Genomic DNA, 10,620 nt, shown 5'->3' with positions numbered 1-10,620 from the left:
ATATAACATATATTTATTTATTATTATTAGTAGTAGTATTAGTATTATTATTAATTTCGCGCAAAAACGTGAAGAAAGTGTGACAACTTTGCTGAAGCATGTTGTTTGAGCTTTCACGGTGTCCGTAGTTCCCCAGATAAGTGCGCCGAACAAGAGTGCTTGCTACGCGCGTGTTTTCTCAGTGCTCATCACGAGCACGCGCGTATTTTTGCCGCGTGGACGGGGCGGAGCGGCAAGAAGATGCAGTGGGAACCGTATCTGAGGGAGAAATGCCGATTGAAATTCTGTTCCCTTGTGAAAATCTGTTCCCCCTGCGTCGGGAGCATGAGAGGTGAATCCGGCGGATCTGACCATTTTCACGGCACTTCTGATCGATTTCTCGATAAAAACTAATCATATCAGTATTGTAACTTTTAGTTTAATCGGGAGCTACAAAATAAAAATACATAAGTAAATAAACGAGGTCTTGTGTGGAGGTCTGTTTTGTGTTTTAAACGCAAAGAGAATTTATCTTTTTTCAGCTTTTGTCTCTTAAACCTGACAAATCAGTCAACAAACATAGGTTTCCAACAAACATAGGTTTCCAACACGTATTGTGCATTTATAATTTTTCATTTCTGGTACAAGAGGAGGGAAGCTGGCTTATAGCAGGGCACAAAAATAAAGACTTACAGAAAAGATCAGTGTAGACTTTTTGGTAAATCCCGTTCTAATGTAAAATATGACAGATTACTGGATTAAGGAAATGTCTAGTATGCTATCACACATAATTTTTGAGAATTTGAAAAGTTACTTTTTATTTCCCAAAGTTATGGGGGAAGAGGAGAGAATGGATATTTCAGCTGCCTGAAATAATCTGTTCCCCCTCTATAAAATGGAAACAAATTTACCTGCAAATCTTTAACTGTGTTTAATCCTCTCACTATCAACAATAAACCCTGTGATTTTGATAACAGTTGCTCTGTATTTGTCAAAGTTAGGAGGGCGGAACAACATATTTTAGCTCTTTCAGCCGCCTGAAATAATCTGTTCCCCCTACATAAAATGAAAACAAATTAATTTACCAGCAAGTCTTTAACTGCGTTGATTCTTCTCATCATCAACAACAAATCTTGTGGATTTGGTGACATTTGATCATTGTTTGCCAAAGTTAAAATAACAAAACAGCGTAAAAAGACCTCCACACAAGACTTCGTTTATTTATGTATGTATTTTTATTTTGATAGCTGCCGATTAAACTGAAAGTTACACCACTGACATGATTATATGAGTAGTTTTTACCGAGAAATCGATCAGAAGCGCCTTGAAAATGGTCAGATCCGCCGGATCCACCTCTCTGGCTGCAATGCGTGCTCCCGGCACAGGGGGAACATGTTTTCATGGGGGAACAGAATTTCGCACAAGACCGGAACACCAGAACAGACACAAGCTGACAAAGGTGAATTAAACTTACTAAAAGTCAAGTACAAGGAATTGCGGGAGGAACATAACAAAGCCCGACAGCGTATAGAGGAGGAAATTGGGGTTTTATAGAAGAAACTGAGTATGATGGTGCATATGGAGGAGACTGAATCACACTGTGCTCCATCACCTCAAATACCAGAAGTGACCCTCAGGTGGGAGTTTCGGATTTGTGGGCAGATTGGAGAAGCTGGTCAGAGGGATAAATTGCCCTATACGAGCCTGATCAATCAAAATGAATCTGGGCAGAGGAAAGGATATTCAAAGACTGAGATCCTGGAAGCAGTCATACATGCCATAAGCCCAGGGCTCCACCTGAGAGAGAAAGTTGACTCTTCCTCTGACCTCCTTCATCAGCTGATGAACATTTTACAAGATCCAAAAGAATCGGCACAGAACTTCCTATTTAGAGCTATAGAACTGAAGGAAAAAATGTACCCCCACACAAAACACTCAGTCCCACCACAAACAAACCAAGTTCCTATACAGAACTTTCACCTACCCCAACACCTTACTACATGAATCCACGGAGCAGAGAAAAACTTCTGAACCTCATAGGTAAGAGATGCATTGTTCATTACTGGCTGTGCCACTCCAATAGAAGTATTATGGGACACTGGTGCTGAGGCATGTCTCATTAATGAAGAATGAAGACAATTACACTTACCACACCAGCGAGTTAGACCTCTGAATGAACTTCTGGAGGTGAATACACTTATTGGGCTTGCAGCAAATCAGACACAAATTCCTTTTCTGGGTTGGGCGGAAGTGGAATTTAGACTGGGTAAAGACTCGCTCTCAGCAGAACCCCTGTTGGTACCAGTTCTTGTGTCAAGTGACTCCAGTGTGGCACAATAGCCAATAATTGGCTACAGTGTTATAGAGGAAGTGCTAGGAGACAACACACTTCAACACAGAAAACCTGAAGTCATCCAAAATGTGTGTGTGGCCTTTGGTGTAATGTCCAAACTGCAGAGACAATGGTCAAACTAATTCAGACATCAGATAGCCAGGTTGATGTGGATTTTGTGAACACAAGGAGAAGTCAAATTAAGTTAGCAGCTGAGCAAATCACCATCATACATGTTAAAGTGAATACTGGAGCTCAGTTCAGAGGGGAGGATCTTCTTTTTGTTCCCTTGGAGGAATCAGTACTGCCAGAGGGTGTCAGTGTTGAGGAGGGTCTCATGACTGTTAATACAGAAAGGTCAGGATTTGTATCAGTCCCAATTTCCAACATAAGTATAATGTTACTCTGTATCAGCGTGCAGTCCTGGGGTATCTAGTAGCAGTAAAGACAGCTTATACTGTAAATGCGCAACAGTTGAACATCACTGATGGTGAACAACATAAAGATGACACTTCAACCCAGAACAAAGTCTCTGATTAGCAACAGCAAAGCAGAAAAACAGAAGCCAATACGGTGGGATCCTCAGTTGACCTCAGCCACTTAACGGAAAGCCAAAGACAGACTGTGAGACAGATACTGAGAGAAGAGTGTCATGCATTCGCTTATGATGAAGGTGACATAGGTTTAATTCCCTCCCTGAAACTTCACATCACTCTGTATGACACCACTCCAGTGAAGAAAACATATGTCAGTTCCCAAGCCATTACATCAGGAAGTTAAAGAATACCTTCAAGATCTACTGAATAGAGGCTGGATAACTCAGTCAACCTCCCCATATGCATCACCAGTGGTGTGTGTGAGCAAGAAAGATGGGGCTCTGAGGTTGTGCTGTGACTACTGGGAATTAAACAGAAAATCTGTCCCTGACCCCATTCCCTGGATTCAAGACATGCTTGATTCTCTCACTGGTAGCTCCTGGTTCTGTGTATTGGATCAGGGGAAGTCAAGGGTTTCTGGATGAGAAAAGTCAGCCCTTAACTGCTTTCATAACACCATGGGGTCTGTACCAGTGGATCAGAATCCCCTTCGGTTTGAGTGCTGCCCCAGCAGAGTTCCAAAGAAGCATGGATAAATGTCTGGTTGGCTTAAGGGATGTGATATGCCAGCCCTATCTGGATAATAATTTAGTTCACAGCCCAAGTTTTGAGGCTCATCTCAACCACATGAGAACTGTGTTGCAAAGATACCAGAAGCATGGCATGAAGTTGTGCCCAAAGAAGTGTGTGGTGTTCAAAAGAAAAGTGAGATTTCTGGGACGTCTTGTCTCTGGTGAGGGCTACATGATTGATCCGGAAGAAGTGGCACCAGTTCAAGCTTTGAAGGAGAGAACCCCAACTGTAGGAGATCTGAGAAAAATGCTGGGATTTATCTCCTAACATACATACCAAACTTCTCAAGAATAGCTAAACCTGGACTGACCAGCTTCTGGTCAGTCCACCTGAAAATCAACCTAAAAATTCACCATCATGAAACCATAAGGCCAGGCGGAACATCAGCACTGCAAGAAATAAAGGTAACCTCCCATCAAACACTCCCATTCACTGGACACAGAACCATCAAGAGACATTAAACACACTCATTGACAAACTCACTGAGCCTCCCATCCTTAGGTATCAAGATCTCACCCAACCAACCTCCTTCCATGGAGGTTGGTTGGGTGCACCCTACCTGGGAAGCATGTTGATGCTTCCCAGGTAGGGTTGGGAGCAGTTCTATATCAGAGACAAAATAACAAAATGGTTATCATCGGGTACGGATCTAGAACATTGACCCCACCTGAGAAAAATTATCACATGCATTCAGGAAAATTGGAATTCCTAGCACTTAAGTGGGCAATATGTGAAAGATTCAGAGATTATCTGTACCATGCACCTCACTTCACTGTATATACAGATAATAATCCACTGACCTATATTCTCACCACAGCCAAGTTAAATGCCACAGGTCATAGGTGGGTTGCCCAACTTGCAGATTTCAATTTCACCATTAAATATCGACCAGGCAAATACAATATGAATGCAGATGGCCTCTCTCGCATGCCACTGGAGATAAATGATTTATTGCAGCAATGTACAGAGGAGGTGACTCAGGATGTGATTAGTGTGTCAATTCAGGGAGAGACTGAGCTTCGAGATGCCCCATCTGTCTGCAGCTCACATCAAAACACTGGATTTAGTAAGTCAAGAACCAGAAGATTTGTGACCCGTTATTGAACTGGGAGCCACCAGCAGAGTAAGTGAACTAACAACTAAAATGTCTTACATTTTGATTTCTGCATTTACTCCACTGCTGCAAATGTAAACCATTGGACCACAAGGCGTTTTGGTTGACCCTGATCCATACACAGAATGGATTGTATAAAATGAATTTCATCTGTGCTTTTTCTTTGAAAGTGGGTGCTACTTTTTTTGTTTGTAGGCATTGTTCCAGCTTCGTTAGTCACCTTATGTATGTGCCAGCAGAGGCAGCCTTTGGAGATGTCAATTGAGAGAGTTCAAAGGAGTTCTTAAGTCATGGTGATGTCTAAGTAGAGAAGCATGGAACAATCAGCTGGTGACCAGAAAGGAGAGTGCACCATATCACTAACAGACTTCACTGACAACACTTTTCAGAGTGGAAGTTGTTGCTGGAGGAAGAAGACCTAGTAAGCAGGGCTGCATGATATTAGGAAAACATGCCATATGCAATAATATTGGTGAACATTTCAATAAATAAACAAAAAATTAATGTGTTATTGTCTTTCTGCATATTTTCAAAGGACTTTGAAGATTAAATGATTTGTCTAAATATATGTTATATATACTGAATATGTGAGAAAATCAAACTAAACTTAGTGGTCTACAATTTGTCTTAGAAATCTCATTTGGGAGAATTCTTTTTAGTTGGGTTTTGCTCATACTGAAGGATGACATTATGCATTTCTATATTTCACAAACAAACGCAAAGCTGATTATTGGTAATCCTGGTTTTATTTAAAAATGAAAATTTTATTGTGAAGACAGTCAAACTGTCAGTTCATCCAAGAAGTAGAAATATATGTAGTTCATTTATAGTGAATCAAGAGACATCAAAAGTAGCATTAATTGGCTATAGAAGGTCAGAGCTTAACAAAATGAAAAATCTAGATATACGTATTTATTTACTGAGTATAGCTTTCTAATAACTTTGAAAAGGAGAGGTTCATATTTTAAGAAATAAAATTTGAATCAGCATTATTGTACTCAGAAAAATGAAGAAGACTCCAGAGAATTTTCAGTCAAACAAGAACAAGGCAAGAAACGTCTTTTTAAATCATTCAAATTTTTTTGACTCTTCGTGGGTATTGGATAGTTACGTTAATTGTTGATAGAAGGATAAAATTTAAAGAAATGCATGCAAGGCAGTTTATTCTCACCAATGCTGAGCTTATAAGATATATATTTGACATATAGAACCATTTTTATTTATTCTCCAAACTGGGATGTTGCTGCTGCTTGTTTATGTCAGGTCAGTCCTTTGCTGTCACATGTACTTCACACAACCCACTTCAAGATATCCAAGAAAAAAAAAAGAATATTGCTGGAACTTGGGAGGCTAGCAAAGAACTGCATAAGGCTAAAAATGGATACTGTTCACATTTCTAACTCATCTGTGTTTCATTCCAGATAGTTATAGAAAAAACCCAAAGCTTTAGTACACAACGATAGAGAACCAAGCTACTGTACAGCTGCAACTGAACAAAAAAGGATGTAAAAACCTCAGATGTTACAGCAAAGCCGGTCATTCTCTCCACTACACATACACACAACAACTAGGCTCATTTGCCAGATATTCCTTAACCTTAGATATGGCAAATGTGTGACACGACAACATGGTGGCGATGGCACCATCTAATGGTGACAACAAGCACAACACAAACCCCTCAGGATAACAGAAGGCACTCCCTCAGCACTGTAGACCTCTAACCAGAAGCTTGGCTGCTGCCTCTGCTTTCATTCCTGGGATCTACGCCGTACAAACAACTATGCAAATGACTCTATAGTACAATGGATCCATCTTAATTTGAGCTTCCCAGGGTCAATTCAGCTCAGTAAGCGGCGACACTCAAAGAGCTGTGCTCAAGTTCGAAGCAAAGGTCTTCACAAACAACTTCTGATGCCACCTCTTCGCCTGCTGTTAGGAGCAGAACACTGGTGAAGATCGCATATTGGAAACATTTCTAACCCTGACAAAAACACATGAAGCAAAGAGTATTAAACACTCGATCATAAACGACTGGTCTGCTCCAGGTTACAAAAATATATATTTTACCATTCTCAGTCATTTGTGTAAGAAATTATGAAAGATTTGTGTCTGAGAATCAAATTTAAAAGCAGCCTTGTAACTTGTCTCTGCAGTGCCTCCACTGACCACAAAAGGAACTGCATATCTCTGTATCTGTACAACTGTCATTTAAAAGCGATGGTGGTGACAACAATTAGTCCCTTGAGCCAAACGCACACAGAAACAGTAAGAGGAGATCAAAGCCACAGTACAGAAAAGTAGACATGGACTGATCTGGAGATGGATCCTCAATCTAAAATTTAGTGTGCCTGGAGTACCACACAAATGATTTTCAACCATTTGTCCAATTAAAAAAAACAAAACAAAAACAAATGAAGACCTCCATACACGTCATAGCGGGTAATCTCTTAGCTGAATGGCAAAAGGATGTGTTCTTTTATTCCTGTTGTGCTACATGAGAACACTTCCTGACATTTGACAGATCATCCAAATCCTCAAACAGAACCTAAGAAAACAACAAATTTTCTGAAAACATAAAGGAAACTAGGGAACTCTATAAAGTCACATACATCTAAAGCATGTGTGTCTAAAATATACTGTACACAACATATATTACTGCCTTCTTTTCTCTCTTTTTTGTACATTAATGTTCTCCAGGTTTGAATCAGATGAAAAGCATCAGATTAAATGAACAGTCAGGTGCAGCAGAGATGTACCATCATAAACTCTGTTTATCTGAGAGGGGATTACACCACTGGGAGTCTATTCCAACTTTACAGGAAACTAATTCAGTACCGATGGTAGAAGAATCACAGAGGTCGATACTCAACAAGCGCTGGTACCGCAGTGAATCTACACGCAAAAGAAGTTGTTAGTGCTAACAGTGCAGAGTGTCAATAGCTACGGGTGCTACAGTATTAGAGGAGGAAAAACAGGAAGAGGCGTCAGATGCAGCACACCTGAATCATAGAACTGTGTTTGTAAATGTACCTCACAATCTAGCGTACTGTGATTCAAAATGTATATTCTGCCATTGACAAAATAGCAAATATGTACCTTGCATTTGCTCCTAATCATCGTTTAATGTTTTTTTTCCTCATTAGTTCAAAAAGAGACCTAATGAGAGAGCCACACAGCAAAGCAGATGGAAATAAATGAGTCTATAAAAAATATACCTGCCTGTATATCTTTTAAAGCTGTAGCCACATTGTTATTATTCCCAGTCCTCTCCTTTCAACCCTTAAAATGTAAAGTGACAGAAGCTTGTGGTCACTCAGTACTATTCCTGTGTGCTTCTGGAAGGTAAAACCCTTAAAAACCCACAGCCCAGCCCCGACCTGCTGGATCCTCTCAGGTGGCTGACGGTGGCTTCAGGTGGGAAGTGAGCAGCCATTCCTTTATGGAGTTAAAAAGCATACTTTTGTCTGTGTTTCCAGAAAGTCTGGAGTTTACACATAGGACATTTGTTTAAACACAGATACTTTGTGCTCAAGACAAAAAAAAACAAAAACAAAAAAAAGTTCAATATTTCCAATAGTTTCACTACATGCTCTTTCCATCTCTTTTGTGCAGCCTTAAAAAGACTTGTTTGTGCTTATTTTGTTCTCCTTTAACACATGTTGTCTCTAACATCTCTGTGTCCAGTCTACCTTCCTGTGGATGTTTGGGGCCTTTTGTAGATTTTACCCAGTAGAGCTGTGACTGGCTAATGTAGAGGCTCACTTTTACTCTCTCAGCCAGTAGCTCTGTGTCAGTAGTGATGTGCTTTTTGGGAGGAGTGTTTTTTAATGGACTGGGTTCTGTTAGGGAACTATAGATGTTTCAGGTTCCAAACAAAAATACACTTCTTTCCCTGAAACAGTTGACACTGTCCTGGACTCCAGAGGCTCGGTGCCCCACTGCTGGTAAATCTACAGATCATCTGGGCTGCTGGTTCTACTTCAGGTTCTGGGAGCGGGCCAAGACTGGATAAGCTAGATTTACATTCAGATGGTCGTTGTGTTGGGCCAAGGAGACGTTTTTGTAGTGGAGTATCAGCTCTTGGAGAGACGAGTACAGATTGTAGGGCTCAGCAAATCCATAACCTGTGCGTGTCTTGTAGATGACGCAGTGCTTTGTGTCGCCATCAACACTGAAAGGAAGAGCAGAGTTATTACCAGGTTACAGTAACGGTGCAGTACAGGAGCACTAAACTCAAGCAGTTTCTAGGTTCCCAGTATAAAAGATTCATAAAAGATTTTTGTGCCTGATAAGTATTTCAAGGGACAGCATTATGTGTTTTTCAGGCACATAGTAGCATTTTATAGCATAATCAACTATGAGGGAGTCATGGGGGAGGGCTGCTCTGTGAGGCAGAAGCTTGGAAACCGCATCTTACAGGAGGAGCTGAATCTTGAAGGCGAGGCTAGGTCCACCCAGGTGTTTCACATTTTGTCATAATTTTTTTTGTACTTTAATGTGATAGTACACTGGATCTCAGTGTCAGATCAAGGATGTGAAATCCATTCTTATTTAGAAGAACACAAACTTACACAACAGAACAGGCATAAGAGCCCTTCTGTGATTGGCTTTCCCTGATGAGAAAGGTTCCATCACATTTGTCTCTCAACATTTCCTCCGCCTGGGAGCGCCTGATGTCACCTACATACCAGGTACAATCGTCATGGTGAGGTGAGCTGTCATCTTCCTCCAGAGAATAGGAGCTGAACAAAAAAGTCAAGCGTTAGTGTTGTAGTGCCACTCTTAATGGCTGGTTTTACTAAGCATCCAGATCTGAGCTGGAACACTTACTCATCAGCATCGATCTTTATGCCCAGCCATTCATTGATCTTCTTCTGCCTTGTTCCCTTCTGTGTCAACCATCTGAAAAACAGAAACCCCCCAAAGGCTGCTGAGCGTGTCTGCAGTATGTGTGTCTCCTGCATGCCCTCATTGGCCAGAAGAGAGCTGGTGCTTACATTAAGTACTGGTCCCTGATCTTGCGAAGCTGCATGAGATCTGGCTTGAGGCTGTTCATCTTCTTGTCAATCTCTCTGTTGTCAGACACCTGCTCCTTCAGGTCTTGCTCCAGTTTTCGCTTGCTGTCATGGATTTCCTTCACGCGGGACTTCAAACGCTCAGAGTTGCTCTGAATCCTGATTTGAAAAAATATCACAATTGTTGCCTAAAACCACAAGCTGGATGAGGATGAATAAGAATGCAAGTCTGAACATACTTTTGAATTTCCTTCTCATTGCCCTCTCTTTGGAATCGCTCCAAAGACTCTCGGCTGTATTTCTCCTGGGTCTCAAACTGTTCTTCAAAGATCTTGATGGTTTCATTGAAGGCTTCAATGGCTGTTCGCTTCATCTGCAGCTCCTGCAGGAAGTGTTAAACCAGTATTGCAAACAGCTACAACTTCAGAATGATTGAAATTTTCCACCACACAATGATTTCAAGTCTTCAGCTGAAATGCCAGGAAAAGTTCTGGAGTCACTACTGTTTCTCTGGCTGTTAGAAGGGTCACTAAGTCCTCATCCATCCCTTAATTCTACACATATACATCACAAAGGTTTACCGTCACTCAAAGATGAGGAGGAAATGATGGTGTTTTGTTGTTGCCTTGCATAAATGTCAGTACAATTATAAATCTACAAATGAAACCAGCCTCTCCTGGTGTTGACAGGTGACTGACAGAAAACTGCTACGATGTGTGTTGCTATAGTAACCGGATTGTAGCGCATACGTAATCAAATAAACTAAATAAATCTTTGCTGTTCTGTTTGAATGACTGAACAGAAAATAATTGCTAGTGGTTACTCTAAATGGAGTTCTCATAAAGGTCCCAGATAGCACGCGATGTTAAATCAACGTTGAAAAATAGTTAGAATCGTTGATGTTAGGTTGAAGTCAACAAATGACGGTGGATCAACCATCAAACAACCATCCAATCAAACCGTTGAAACTGTGTCATTAAATCAATGTTGAAATCTGATGACTGAAATGTC

The 10,620-nt window shown here is 40.8% G+C and overlaps 1 protein-coding gene across 4 annotated transcripts in view; it reads right to left on the bottom strand.

Annotated features, from left to right (window-relative positions):
• Window positions 1–1,274: 1,274 nt before the first annotated feature.
• The window catches only part of pik3r2 (phosphoinositide-3-kinase, regulatory subunit 2 (beta)), a 91,540-nt gene continuing 82,194 nt past the window's right edge, over window positions 1,275–10,620 (bottom strand). For all 4 annotated transcript variants that reach the window (XM_008433459.2, XM_008433458.2, XM_008433463.2 and 1 more), the window contains exons 12-16: window positions 9,849–9,991; window positions 9,592–9,768; window positions 9,425–9,496; window positions 9,166–9,336; window positions 1,275–8,765 (exon numbers count right to left, since the gene is read on the bottom strand). In XM_008433459.2, the coding sequence (XP_008431681.1) occupies window positions 8,570–8,765; window positions 9,166–9,336; window positions 9,425–9,496; window positions 9,592–9,768; window positions 9,849–9,991 (759 nt within the window). In that variant the 3' untranslated portion in view covers window positions 1,275–8,569. The remainder of the gene's footprint in view (window positions 8,766–9,165; window positions 9,337–9,424; window positions 9,497–9,591; window positions 9,769–9,848; window positions 9,992–10,620) is intronic.

The sequence above is a fragment of the Poecilia reticulata genome, linkage group LG17 (assembly GCF_000633615.1).
Source record: "Poecilia reticulata strain Guanapo linkage group LG17, Guppy_female_1.0+MT, whole genome shotgun sequence".
Taxonomy (NCBI): domain Eukaryota; kingdom Metazoa; phylum Chordata; class Actinopteri; order Cyprinodontiformes; family Poeciliidae; genus Poecilia; species Poecilia reticulata.
This window is presented reverse-complemented; position numbering and strand designations above follow the sequence as displayed.